The sequence below is a fragment of the Schistocerca gregaria genome, chromosome 3 (assembly GCF_023897955.1).
Source record: "Schistocerca gregaria isolate iqSchGreg1 chromosome 3, iqSchGreg1.2, whole genome shotgun sequence".
NCBI classification, from domain to species: Eukaryota; Metazoa; Arthropoda; class Insecta; order Orthoptera; family Acrididae; genus Schistocerca; species Schistocerca gregaria.
This window is the reverse complement of record NC_064922.1, coordinates 377955548-377970653: the sequence shown is the minus strand read 5'-3', so window position 1 is coordinate 377970653 and position 15106 is coordinate 377955548. Positions and strand designations below refer to the sequence as shown.

At 45.3% G+C, this 15106-nt stretch overlaps 1 protein-coding gene across 1 annotated transcript in view; it reads right to left on the bottom strand.

Annotated features, from left to right (window-relative positions):
• The window catches only part of LOC126353900 (fatty acid synthase-like), a 445172-nt gene that overhangs the window by 308570 nt on the left and 121496 nt on the right, over positions 1 to 15106 (bottom strand). The window contains exon 5 of the mRNA XM_050003124.1: positions 8137 to 8337. Coding sequence (XP_049859081.1) covers positions 8137 to 8337 — 201 coding nt within the window. The remainder of the gene's footprint in view (positions 1 to 8136; positions 8338 to 15106) is intronic.

Here is a 15106-nt window from a genome sequence, read left to right as displayed (position 1 = left end):
ATCTCAACGTGGTTGTGGTATTCATTCCTTGGTCTCCCACTACAATTCTTATCCCTCGCACTTTCCTCTATTATGAAATTGGTGACTGTGTCCTATCAACCAATCCCTCTTTAGTCCAGTTCTGCGAGAAGTATCTTTTTCTCCAATTAGATTCAGTACCTCTACAATAGCTAATCAATCTAACCATGTAATCTTTGGCCATCTTCTGCACCACCACATTTCTAAAGCAGCTATTCTCTTCTTGGTTCAAGTTTATTATCCATTTTTTGATGTTTCAGTTGTTGCCAAAATAACAGAACTCATGTATTAATATTAGTAACTCATTTCCTCATCTAAATCCCTCAGCATTGCTTTATTTAATTTGACTACATTCTATTAATTTTATTTTGCTTTTATTACACACACATGTACATCTGTGCACCTACTCTGTGCTGGCTGGACAAACAATGTAGAATTAGACTGTCATTATCATCCATCAAAGTTTTATTTCTTTGAATAATGGGAGGGGGTAGGGGTGGGGGGGGGGGGGGAGTATAAGGTACAAACTGGTCTCACTTCCATCTTCTTATACAATGCTTGCCTTTGAAGTCCTTTGTGTCTCATTACAGCAGTCTGCCATCTGTACAAGCTTGTAAATGACCTTTAATCCCCAAGATTTTATTCCCACTTACTTCAGATTTTCAAAGGGTGCATTCGAGCCATCACTGTCAAACACTTTCTCTAAACCTACAAATATAAATTTTCCTTTCTGTAAACTATCTTCTACAATAAGACATAGGGTCAGTATGACCTTGTCTGTTCCTTCATTTCTCCAAAATCCAAACTGATCTTCCTATGAGATTGGCTTCTACCAGTTGTTTTCCATTTTTCTATAAATAATTTGTCAGTATTTTGCAAACATAACTTATGAGGTTGACAGTTCAATAGTATTCATATTTGACAGCACCTGCCTTCTCTGAAAATCAGAATATTACATTCTTCTTAAAGTATGTGTGTATTCTGTCTGAGCCTCATTATGAATATCCAGTAACTTTGGATGAATTTTCATAATCAAAAACAAAGAAATTTATAATGCCATGATATTACAATTCATCTATGTTAGTAAAACACACAAAACATAACACCATTACTTTAGAAAGCTTAACAAACAAAACTGTTCTGCAGAGAAAATTGAAAACTGATGTACATTATAGCAAAAATTTTACCCTTGGAACACAAACAGAATTTCACTGATATTAATAGTGGGCAGAGACATTTTCTTCTTGCCCTCCAGTAAACTGAGTGGGTGCAGTCTACCCCACCAACAAAGTAGTAGCCACTATGATAACAGAGGAAAGGAGAACTATGTTGCCAATTAATTTAACAGTGATGGGATCAGATGATACAATAGAGGTGTAGTGTCAAGAGTCATAGGAGAGGATGGTCACTTTAATATAAAAAAAAACAGTAAGGACTGGACTGACATGATACCTGCACACAGTATGTGAGTGCGCACAGTAAGTGAGTGATGAAAACTACACTGACTGATGTAGAGGCAATAAATTCTGAATTTTAAAAATATATAAATTGGAAGAAATTGATGATGTAACCACTCAGCATGAAAAAAACTTAATATGATGATACTAATGAATCATTTGCTTACAAAGGAAACTGTCATTTAAGAACCAATGTCCCCCTGCGGGTTCGGGGGTAAGAATAGGCCCGCGGTATTCCTGCCTGTCGTAAGAGGCGACTAAAAGGAGTCTCAAAAGTTTCGGCCTTATGTGATGGTCCCCTCTTGGGTTTGACCTTCCATTTTCAAAATTTCCGTTGTTAGTGCGTGCCATTTAGGGAAGGACGCCTTACGTGGTGTTTTTATATTGGTCCATCGTGCACCTCCATCTTGCATGCTATCTATTGTCGTGTGGCGGGATTTACACCCCATGTCTTCTGGGTTGCCTCCTCGTCTTGTGCGCAATCCCCTTCTTAGTGCCCACGACATCTGTGGACCCTTTCCACACCTAAAATCCAGCATGGTAGCCAGTCTGTTGCGGTGGGGTCGTCATGTACCCTCTTGGTGGTAGCCCCCTGACCACGCAGGGATCGCACTACAGATGCCAGAGCTGTTTCCTCCCCATGCATGCCAAGGAGTATGTGCCTATCTTGTCTGGGGCACGGGGACTCCGGGCAATGGGATATCGGCCAGATACCTGTTGCTTTGGCTGCGTGGCGCCCTTGGGGAGAGCCCTCATTCAGAGTAGGTGGCATCTGGGCGGATGTGGCGCAATGAAGCGCAATAAATCTCACCAAGCTGGTGGTCGCACTGCCACCAGCGTCTCTAAGCGAGGCAGAATTGAATTTGATGCTGCACAATATGACCCTCAGCGCAGGGCTGATGGTGACTCCTTTCTTTCGACAAAGCCTATGTTTTATGTGGAGCACCTGGAGGATAAGTTTGGGGAAGTGGTGGGGTTGTCTAAAATGAGGAATGGGTCCATCCTCCTCAAGACGTCCTCCCCAGCCCAGTCACGGGCGTTGCTCTTGTGTGATAAGCTGAGAGACGTCCCTGTTACCGTCACTCCCCACAGTAGCTTAAATATGGTTCAGGGGATTATTTACCATCGCGACCTCTTGTTACAGTCCGATGACGAGCTGAGAGCTGACTTGGAACGACGTGGTGTGCATTTTGTCCGTCGTGTGCACAGAGGACCCAAGACCAACAGGGCGGCCACCGGTGCCTTTATCTTGGCCTTCGAGGGTGCTGTATTGCCTGAGAAGGTCAAGGTAATGGTTTACCGTTGTGACGTCAAGCCATACGTCCCTCCCCCGATGCGGTGCTTCCAGTGCTGGAAGTTTGGGCATATGTCCTCCCGTTGCCCATGCAGTGCCACATGTCGAGATTGCGGACGCCCCTCTCATCCCGATTCTCCATGTGTGCCTCCGCCTGTCTGTGTCAACTGTGGGGAACACCACTCTCCATGCTCGCCGGACTGCCCCGTTCTTCATAAGGAACGGAAGATTATGGAATTTAAGACCCTGGACCAGCTTACTTACCGCGAGGCAAAACTGAAATTTGAAAGGTTGCATCCTGTCCCTCTTCAAACTTCTTATGCTGCAGCCACGTTATCGTCGCCCTCGCGGGCGGCAGTTGTCGCCTCATCTGTGTCGCCTTCAGTGGGCCCTCGGGGCCGTACATCTCTGCCTGCCCCCCTCGTGTCTGGGGGCAAGCCTTCCTCTGTTGCCCCCTTAGCAGTTGGGGGCAAACCCCCTTCTGTCACTCCCCCCACACATGCTTCGGGAGTGACATCTGCTCCAAAACCAGGGGGCTCAATCCCCCCCACCTCCCCCTCCTTCTCCGCCGGCGTTGTCTCTGCCCTCTGCCGGTTCCTCTCTCGCGGAAGGGGTCCCTCGGGGCCCTCCCTTCTTCCGTTTCCTCTCCTACCCCGCCGGATGTCAGCCAGTGGCTGAAGGTTCTGCCACCTGCTGGTCGTAGGGCTTCTGCGTCGTTGTCAGCCTCCGACGCTCCTTCAGAGAAACTCTCCCAGCCCTCTAAGCCAAAGGACAGACGCAAGAAGAAGGAACGGAACGTGTCCAAGAAGAAGGACGCTCCGGCATTTTCAGTACTGCCTGCTGTCAATAGTTCTGGCTCTGGGGATGAGGTGGAGATCCTCGCCTCTGCCGCGGATCTCGCCCTCACTGAACCCTCGGGGGCCTCTCCTATGGACACAACTGACTCTCGCCCAGTGGCGGCCGTTGACTCTGCGGCGCCGTCTGCGTCTTAGTCGCCTTCACGCCCTCCCAGTCCCTTCCTGCTTCCATTCTCCAGTGGAATTGCGGCGGTTATTACCACCACCTGCCTGAGCTCCGGATGCTTCTGAGTGTTTCCTCTGTTCTCTGCATTGCTCTTCAGGAAACTTGGTTTCCAGCAATGCGGACCCCTGCCCTTCGCGGTTATCGGGGATACTATAAGAACCGCGCTGACTGTCAACGAGCTTCAGATGGAGTTTGCCTCTTTGTTCACCACTCTGTCTGTAGCTCGCCAGTACCCCTTCTGACGCCTTTAGAGGCAGTCGCTGTCAGGATTGAGCTCTCGCCGGCTATTCCTGTTTGCTCTGTTTACGTTCCTCCGTATGGACAGCTCCCCCAACATGTCTTGGCTATGCTGCTGGCTCAACTCCCGCCGCCATTGCTGCTTCTGGGCGATTTCCATGCCCACAACCCTCTATGGGGTGGGACTGTCTCCGATGACCGCGGTCGCGCCGTGGAGCATGTGTTGGCTCAGCTCGACCTTAGCCTCTTGAACACCGCTGCTCCCACACATTTCAGTGTGGCCCATGGCTCGTTCTTGGCCATCAATCTCTCTCTTTGCAGCCCCAGACTTGTCCCATCCCTTCACTGTAGAGTACATCCTGACCTGTGTGGTAGTGACCATTTTCCCATCTATTTGTCGCTGCCCCAGTGTTATTCTTCTGGGCGCCTGCCCCACTGGGCTCTCAACAGGGCTGACTGGCCAGCTTTTACTTCCGCTGCCACCATTGCTTCTCCCCCACAGGGTGACATTGACGAGGTGGTCCATGTCTTGACCTCGTCAATTATTTCTGCGGCCGAGAATGCCATCCCCCGCTCTTCTGGACTACCTCGGAGGAAGGCTGTCCCCTGGTGGTCGCCGGAGATTGCTGAGGCTATTCGCGACCGTAGGCGGGCTCTCCAGCGTCATAAGCGGCACCTGTCTCTGGAGATCCTCATCGCCTTTAAGAAGCTCCGTGCCTTGGCCCGTCGTCTTATTGCACGGCGTAAGCAGGAGTGCTGGGAGAGGTACGTATCATCCTTGGGCTCCCGTGTCTCCCCGTCGCTCGTGTGGTCCCGCATCCGGCAGATTTATGGATACCAGACCCTTATGGCTGTCCCTGGAATCTCCCTGGACGGCGCTGTCTGCACGGACGCTGCCACCATTGCTGACCACCTTGCCACGCACTTTGCTATGAGCTCTGCGACTGCAACTTACCCTCCTGCCTTTCGCTCTCTAAAGGAGCGCGCCGAGCGGACGCCATTATCATTCCACACACGTCGTTCTGAAAAATACAATGCTCCTTTCAGCGAGAGGGAATTCCTCGCTGCCCTCGCCGATTGCCCTGATACAGCACCAGGACCAGACTGCATCCACGCGCAGATGCTGAAGCATCTTTCCGGGGACTGCCAGAGACACGTCCTCACCATCTTTAACCGCATTTGGAGCGAGGGCGTATTCCCGTCGCAATGGCGAGAGGGTGTTATCGTCCCCATCTTGAAGCCCGGTGCAGACCCTCTGGCGGTGGACAGCTATCGTCCCATTACCCTCACCAACGTTTTGTGCAAATTGCTCGAACGTATGGTGGGGTGGCGTTTGTGTTGGGTCCTTGAGTCGCGCGGTCTCCTCGCTCCATCCCAGGGTCCGTCAGGGCCGGTCTGCTGTGGACAATTTGGTGCGGCTGGAATCTGCTATCCGTACGGCCTTTTCCCGCCGTCAGCATCTCGTTGCTGTATTTTCTGATCTGCGGAAGGCATATGACACAACATGGAGGCATCGCATCCTTGCTACGTTGCGCGAGTGGGGTCTTCGTGGTCAGCTCCCAGCTTTTCTTCAAAACTTTTTATTGCGCCGCTCTTTCCGGGTGCAAGTCGGTGCCGCCTCTAGTTCATGTTATATACAGGAAAATGGGGTCCCGCAGGGCTTGGTGTTGAGCGTTTCCTTATTTCTAGTGGCCATTAATGGTCTGGCTGCAGCCGTGGGGTCGTCGGTGTCTCCTTCTTTGTATGCCGACGACTTCTGCATCTCATTCAGCTCAACGACTACAGGAGTCGCCGAACGCAGGCTGCAAGCAGCCATTCGCAAGGCGGCATCATGGGCTCTGACTCATGGATTTCAGTTCTCTGCAGCCAAGACTCGAGTTATGCACTTCTGCAGGCGCCGGACGGTCCACCCTCATCCGGAACTTTACCTTGACGGTCACCTACTTGAAGTGGTGGACACTAGCCGCTTCTTAGGACTCGTCTTTGATGCCCGGCTCACATGGGTTCCTCATATTACTCAGCTGAAGCAAAAGTGCTGGCGGCACCACAACGCCCTCCGCTGCCTGAGCCATGCGTCTTGGGGTGCAGATCGCAGCACGCTGTTGCGATTGTACAGAGCCCTTGTGCAGTCCAGGCTTGATTATGGGAGCCTGGCCTATGGGTCTGCATCACCCTCAGTGTTGACGTTGTTGGACCCCATACACCACTGTGGGGTTTGGCTTGCAACTGGTGCTTTCCGTACGAGCCCCGTGGATAGTCTGCTGGTGGAGGCAGGGGTTCCCCCGCTGCGGATTCGCCGCCACCGACTGCTCGCCGACTATGCTGTCCACGTGCATTGCTCACCGGGCCATCCCAATCATCGCCTGCTTTTCCCTGCCAGGGTCCTCCCTCTGCCCGACCGGCGACCTAGGTCTGGGCTTTCCACTGCTGTCCGCATCCAGTCCCTGCTGTCTGAACTGGGGTCGTTCCCTCTTCTGCTGCCCTTCCGGGCCTGTGCACCCACGCCTCCCTGGTGTATGACCCATCCGTCCGTCCGCCTGGACTTGGCTCGAGAACCCAAGGACTCGGTTCCGCATGTGGCCTTCCGTCACCGTTTTCTTGCGCTCGTCGCCTCATTTTCAGGCTGTGAGCCTGTCTACACTGATGGTTCCCTGGTGGATGGTCGTACTGCCTACGCTTTTGCTCACGCTGCCCATGTTGAACAGCGCTCCTTGCCGGCTGGCTGCAGTATTTTTACTGCAGAACTGGTGGCCATATTTCCGCACTCTTGAGCATATGCGTTCCTGCTCAGGTACGTCCATCATCATCTGCAGTGACTCCCTGAGCAGCCTCCAGGCTATCGACCGCTGCTATACCTCTTCTCCTCTGGTATCCTTTATTCAGGAGTCTGTTTTTGCCATTACCCGCTCTTGTCGTTCGGTGGTCTTTGTTTGGACGCCATGTCACGTTGGCATCCCGGGGAACGAACGTGTCGACAGGCTGGCCAAAGGGGCGATCGACGCCCCCACTTTGGAGATCGGCCTCCCGTCTCGCGATCTGCAGCTGGCATTGCGCCGTAAGGTGCTTCAGATGTGGCATGACGAGTGGCGTAGCCTGACTTCGCCGAATAAACTGCGGGCTGTTAAGGAGACGACCGATATGTGGCGGTCCTCCCTGCGGGCTTCTCGCAGGGACTCTGTCATCCTGTGTCGGCTCCGCATCGGCCATACCTACCTGACGCACGGATATCTTTTGAGTCAGGAGGATCCTCCCCTGTGTCAGTGTGGGTCCCGGTTGACAGTCGCCCACATTTTGTTGGAGTGTCCCCGCCTGCGCACCCTCCGGCAGACTTTTAATCTCCCGGGCACATTGCCTTTGGTTTTATGCGACGATGCCTCCATGGCTGACAACGTTTTAAATTTTATCCGTGGTAGTCCTTTTTATGGTTCCATTTAGGGGGGACCTGCCCCTTTCCCTTTCTGTGTATCTTGTCCTCGAGTCTCTCATTGGTTGCAGATTTTAATGTGTGTATTCGGATGGTTGACTCTTTCCCAATTTTTGTTTCATGGTCAGTCAACCGGTCTCCGGCCCTCTTCTTTTCTTCCGTTTCTTTCTGTCCGGTGGTCGTCTGTACTCTTCTTGTCTCTAGTGTTCGCTGCCACATTGGTGTTCTTTCAGTGACTGGGGGGAGGGCCGTCTCCTCCTCCCTTAGGGGTTTTACCTGTTCCGTAAATTTTGTTTCGCCTGTTTTTGGAATGGGGGACTGATGACCTTAGCTGTTTAGTCCCCCTTAAACATCCCAACAACCACCACCTAAGAACCAATAATTATTTGTGGAATGAACTTCATCACAGTCTGAAATTCAAGAACTGAATCAGAAAAGGATGAACACAAGCACAATCCGCTAGACTGAAAACTGAGGTATGGTGCTTCTGACAAAAGTGTAACTTGTTTCAACATGAAATAAATAGGAAACGAAAATTAAACAACTAATTTCAAAAGCAATTTCTTAAAAAGAATCTACTTTTCTGAAACATATCTAACAAGGATTAGTAACTTGGGGGTGCACATTTTCTCCCTTTGTATTAGTTATAAATTCTAATTTCTCATAATAGCAACAATACACACCTGCTTCATCAAAACTGCAGCAACAGCCTCTTGTATTTGTTGCATTGATGAGTTGTAGCATTGATGATGTAAGGGGGTTGAGTAGCAGGTTACAGCCCACAATCACTGCAGCATCACATGTTCCATCATAAAAGCTGGAGGTAGCTTTCTCTAGTGCATAGATACTGGATGAGCAGGCAGTGTCAAGCATTATGCTTGGCCCTGAATGACAGAACATAAAAGAGTGGAGAGTGTTGTGCACCATAATACAAAGTTTTGGACATTTTAAATTTGTCAGGGAAGAAAGATGAGGAGTGATACAGAATTGTTTTGATAGCTTCTGAAGTATTCTAAAATGCTTAAAATAGCACCTACACTCTTACAAAAACCACTGCTCTGATAAAAGAAGTATCACTTTGTTAACTTGCACTGAAGTTTGAATATTTCCTACTTTCTCAGTTTGTCACCAGTTAGATTTCAAAAGAAAGTCATGGAATCAGAAGACAGAATTAGAAGGCTCCAAGACCAGTATTTGAAAGAATCAAATACAAATACCCTTCCGGTCACTCTTGTATAAATTGTCCACAATTCCCTTAAACTGCACCCATTGAATGGGACACATGATTACTTATACTATCTTTATCTTGATAAACTCATTAAACAAAATTATATTAACAACAGCAATAATAATACTGAATTATAAAAATATTACACCATAATCTAGTTCTAAAGTATCACTACAGTTCTCATAATATTACAAATATTAAACATGAAGCACACTAGAAAATGACCAGTGGTCAACGTATTTGAACCAAGCAGTACAAACAGATCACAGAATATCAACAAGCCATTCCAACACAGTCCTCTTACATAAATAAAGTTACAGTGCATTAATCATTGATAGTTTCAAACAGCAACTTACACTTAAAGTACCAAGAGAAGATAAATATTTATCTTGTATTGATTACAGCTTTACAGAATCAGTATAATGTTATAAAAGTTTCTATGAAACAGGGCAGTCCAGCAAAACTCTGAAGTAAATGATAATTAATTGAAATGCTCACCTGCCAACAGGTGTTGTTGATATACCTCAATGGGGACAGCTGACAATGTGTGCCCCGACTGGGACCAGAACCTGGCCTTTACAAATGTCTGCTTGTGTCTGTGTATGTGCGGATGGATATGTGTGTGTGTGTGCGCAAGTGTACACCTGTCCTTTTTTCCCCCTAAGGGGAGTCTTTCCGCTCCTGGGATTGAAATGACTCCTTACCCTCTCCCTTAAAACCAACATCCTTTCGTCTTTCCCTCTCCTTCCCTCTTTCCTGAAAAAGCAACCGTCGGTTGCAAAAGCTAGAAATTCTGTGTGTGTGTTTGTGTGTTTTATTTATTGTGCCTATCTACCGGCACTTTCCCGCTTGGTAAGTCTTGGAATCTTTGTTTTTAATATATTTTTCCCATGTGGAAGTTTCTTTCTATTTTATTTACAAGTATTTGTTCATATACACAATAACATTTAAATTCCAAAGCCCCTAAAACTCAACATTAGCCAAACACAGATTGATAATATGTGAGCCTGTTGTTGTTGTTGTTGTTATTGTTGTTGTTGCGGTCTTCACTCCTGAGACTGGTTTGATACAGCTCTCCATCCTACCTTGTCCTGTGCAAGGTTCTTAATCTCCCAGTACCTACTGCAACCCACATCCTTCTGAATCTGCTTAGTGTATTCATCTCTTGGTCTCCCTCTACGATTTTTACCCTCCACGCTGCCCTCCAATACTAAATTTGTGATCCCTTGACGCCTCAGAACATGCCCTACCAACCGGTCCCTTCTTCTTGTCAAGTTATCCCACAAACTCCTCTTCTCCCCAATTCTATTCAATACCTCCTCATTAGTTATGTGATCTACCCATCTAACCTTCATCACTCTTCTGTAGCACCACATTTCAAAAGCTTCTATTCTCTTCTTGTCCAAACTATTTATCGTCCATGTTTCACTTGCATACATGGCTACACTCCATACAAATACTTTCAGAAACGACTTCTTCACACTTAAATCTATACTCGATGTTAACAAATTTCTCTTCAGAAACACTTTCCTTGCCATTGCCAGTCTACATTTTATATCTTCTCTACTTCGACCATCATCAGTTATTTTGCTCCCCAAATAGTAAAACTCATTTACTACTTTAAGCGTCTCATTTCGTAATCTAATACCCTTAACATCACCTGACTTAATTCGACTACATTCCATTATCCTCGTCTTGCTTTTGTTGATGTTCATCTTATGTCCTCCTTTTAAGACACTGTCCATTCCGTTCAACAGCTTTTCCAAGTCGTTTGCTGTCTCTTGACAGAATTACAATGTCATCGGTGAACCTCAAAGTTTTTATTTCTTCTTGTGAGCCTAATGGTGTGGGTTCCTGTAGTCATGTCCTAGTTCATGAACCACGGGCAATGTATGAGTGGCCAAGTAAGTGGTCCTGACAGTCGGGATACCAGTTACTTTGGAAGAAGGCTGGGCATCTCGGACATATTCTGAGTCGTGGTCACCTTTGTGCTCATATGGCAAAGACTACCAAATCCACTGGTCAGTCCCTCAATGTTAGGGGTAAAACCCAATAGGACTCAGGGCAAGTAAGGCTAGCAACCTACTTTTCTGGTACTTTAAATACGATGCTGGCAACAATCAGAGCAAAATGCCTTGGACCTTTGGAGGTGACGAAGTCCCACCTCTAACTGACAAGCTAGGGACTCCTAAGATACGACTTGGCAAACAAATGGAAATGAGACGGGGAGCTATTAATATCAATGGGGGCTACTCAGGGAAGAAGGTAGAGCTGGCAGAGGCTGCAAGTAAGATGGGGCTGGACATTTTAGCTGTTAGTGACATTCGGGTAAGAGGTGAGAAAGAAGAGGAAGTGAGAGAATACAAAGTCTACCTGTCAGGAGTCAAAGCAGGAATAGCACAATGGGGTGTAGGGCTTTACATCAGGAAAGAAATGGAACCCAGCGTAGTTGCCATAAGGTATGTAAACGAACGACTGATGTGGATAGATTTGACAGTGTCTAGCAAGAAAATTAGGATTGTGTCAGTATATTCGCATTGTGAAGGGACGGATCAAGATAAGATGGATAGTTTTTATGAGGCACTCAGTGATGTAGTTGTTAGAGTAAAGGACAAGGACAGTGTTCTGCTCATGGGTGATTTTAACACAAGGATTGGAAATCGAACAGAAGGGTATGAAAAGGTTATGGGTAAATTTGGAGAGGATATGATGGAGGCCAACAGGAACGGGAAACAACTCCTGGATTTCTGTGCCAGTATGGGCTTAGTAATCACAAACTCCTTTTTTAAACATAACAACATTCACCGATATACTTGGGAAGGCAGGGGAACCAGATTTGTCATTGACTATATAATAACAGATCAGGAATTCAGGAAGGCTGTGAAGGACACACGTGTATTCAGGGGATTCTTTGATGACACTGATCATTATTTAATCTGCAGTGAAATTGGGATTGTGAGACCGAAAGTGCAGGAGGTCATGTCCTTATGTAGGAGGACAAGAGTGGAGAAACTTCAGGATAAGGAAATTAGGCACAAGTACATGTCAGCGATCTCAGAAAGGTACCAGTTAGTTGAATGTAGTCAATTACAGTCATTGGAAAAGGAATGAACAAGGTAAAGGGACACAGTACTAGAAGTGGCTAAAGAATGTCTTGGAACAATAGTGTGTAAAAGTAGGATGAAGCAAACAGCATGGTGGAATGACACAGTCAAGGAAGCCTGTAAAAGGAAAAAGAAGGCGTATCAAAAATGGGTACATACTAGAACTCAGGTAGACAGAGAAAGTTATGTTGAAGAAAGAAACAAAGGCAAACAGATAATTGCAGCATCCAAGAAGAAATCTTGAGAAGACTTTGGAAACAGGCTGGAGACTATGGGTCAAGCTGCTGGAAAACCATTCTGGAGTGTAATTAGCAGTCTTCGAAAGGGAGGTAAGAAGGAAATGACAAGTATTTTGGACAGGTCAGGAAAACTGCTGGTGAATCCTGTGGATGCCTTGGGCAGATGGGGGGAATTTTGAAGAGTTGCTAAATGTAGATGAAAATACGATCAGTAATGTTTCAGATTTTTAGGTAGAATGGGATAGGAATGATGATGGAAATAGGATCACATTTGAGGAAGTGGAGAAAATGGTCAATATGTTGCAGTGCAGTAAAGCAGCTGGTGTGGATGAAATTAAGTCATAACTCATCAAATACAGTGGAATGGCAGGTCTTAAATGGCTACACAGGATAATTGAAATGGCCTGGGAATCGGGACAGGTTCCATCAGACTGGACAAAAGCAGTAATCACACCAATCTTTAAACATGGAAGCAGAAAAGATTGTAACAACTACAGAGGTATCTCTTTAATCAGCGTTGTGGGTAAAATCTTCTCAGGTATTGTTGAAAGGAAAGTGCGAATATTAGTTGAGGACCAATTGGATGAAAATCAGTGTGGGTTTAGGCCTCTTAGAGGTTGTCAGGACCAGATCTTTAGCTTACAGCAAATAATGGAGAAGTGTTATGGTGGAACAGGGAATTGTATCTGTGATTTATAGATCTAGAAAAGGCATATGACTGGGTTCCTAGGAGGAAGTTATTGTCTGTTCTATGAGATTATGGAATAGGAAGCAAACTTTTGCAAGCAATTAAAGGTCTTTACATGGATAGTCAGGCAGCAGTTAGAGTTGACGGTAAATTGAGTTCATGGTTCAGAGTAGTTTCAGGGGTAAGACAAGGCTGCAACCTGTCTCCACTATTTTTCATATTATTTATGGATCATATATTGAAGACAATAAACTGGCTGGGTGAGATTAAGATATGTGAACACAAAATAAGCAATCTTGCATATGTGGATGACTTAGTTGTCATGGCAGATTCAATTGAAAGTTTGCAAAGTAATATTTCAGAGCTAGATCAGAAATGTAAGGACTATGGTATGAAGACTAGCATCTCCAAAATGAAAGTAATGTCAGTGGGAAAGAAATATAAACGGACTGAGTGCCAAATAGGAGGAACAAAGTTAGAACAGGTGGACGGTTTCAAGTTCTTAGGATGCATATTCTCACAGGATGGCAACAGAGTGAAAGAACTGGAAGCAAGGTATAGTAAAGCCAATGCAGTGAGCGCTCAGCTATGATCTACTCTCTTCTGCAAGAAGGAAGTCAGTACCAAGACTAAGTTATCTGTGCACCGTTCAATCTTTCGACCAACTTTGTTGTATGGGAGCGAAAGCTGGGTGGATTCATGTTACCTTATCAACAAGGTTGAAGTTATGGATATGAAAGTAGCTAGGATGATTGCATGTACTAGTAGATGGGAACAATGGCAGGAGGGTGTCCACAATGAGAATATCAAAGAAAAACTGGGAATGAACTCTATAGATGTAGCAGTCAGGGCGAACAGGCTTAGATGGTGGGGTCATGTTACACGCATGGGAGAAGCAAGGTTACCCAAGAGATTCATGGGTTCAGCAGTAGAGGATAGGAGGAGTCGGTGCAGACCAAGGAAAAGGTACCTGGATTCGGTTAAGAATGATTTTGAAGTAATAGGTTTAACATCAGAAGAGGCACCAATGTTAGCACTGAATAGGGGAACATTGAGGAATTTTGTAAGGGGGCTATGCTCCAGACTGAACGCTGAAAGGCATAATCAGTCTTAAATGATGATGATGATGATGATGATGATGATGATGATGTGAGCCTAATTTATCTGAATTCAGTAATGTGTTTTATTTGGCCTGAAGTGGTGATTTAATGAACTAACTAAAATTCTAAATTTTGATTATTCTAAATACAGCAAAGTTAAGACAGAGGTTCCTATATACATCTCCTTAATGACAATAATTACCTCTGTTTCCATTGTAACAAATAACCCCTACTGCAGTTATCAATTTTGGAAAATACTTTTAAATAAGTACTGAAGTCATACCCTCAAAATATGGTCTATGCGTTATACTTCTGCACCATGTTTATCAATTTATAACTAAATGTGTGATATTCAATGTTTTTACACTTATTATTGCCTCCTGCCAAAATTCCCATTGTCAAAGATGTTGATGGACTGACAGGAGGACCATCCTGACATGACTATAAGGTAGCAAGAATTCTCTGAAAAGTAGAAATTGTAGCTCAGATATATACTTAAAGAACTAGCCACTGTATGTGTGAAAATTTTTATTTGAAGTGCACAAATGTAAATTAAAGATTGTGATGTAAATAGTCCAGTGGAACTGTTATAGCGATTTATGGCTGAAGTGTTACACATGTTTGGTTTGGCAGAAATAAGGATTACTCTGTCTTTTAACATTATATAAGTACCAGTTTTGAATGTCTAAATATAAACTACAGGGATTGTAATGTATTTAAGTCAGAGTTCAATAGCATGTAATGCAAATTATTTTGAGTGTGCCCTCAAGAAGATCCTGCCTGTCAAAGGAAGTATGGATATTAACTGTCACTTCCCAATACATTATTATCTGATGAAATTGCCACAAATAATATATTGCTTTTTCAAAGCACCAGCTCAGTTCATGAAATAAATACTATGTGTACAAAGAATCTACAAAAATATTTCAAGTCAGGTGTGGTCCAGAAACTTTTCATTACTCAGGAACACACATTTTCAATGTGTTTTGATTTTATTTCGTGTTCTGGAGGTCCCACTATGTTGGGCTTGCAAGAACATGAAATGAGTCAGTTCTTATATCTAAAGTAGAATTTTTACAGCATGATTACTGTCACAGTCAAATAACATCACAGGAATTCAAATTCATAATTATATTACAATTTATATTCTCATAGACACTAAGAAACTATATAGAGCACAAGGAAAATTATATTATTAGTGAGCAGACCACCATAAATAATTTTGGTCATATAATATTACACTCACATTGTTCAGCTATTTTTTAAGAAATCATGTAAATTATGAAATTCCTTT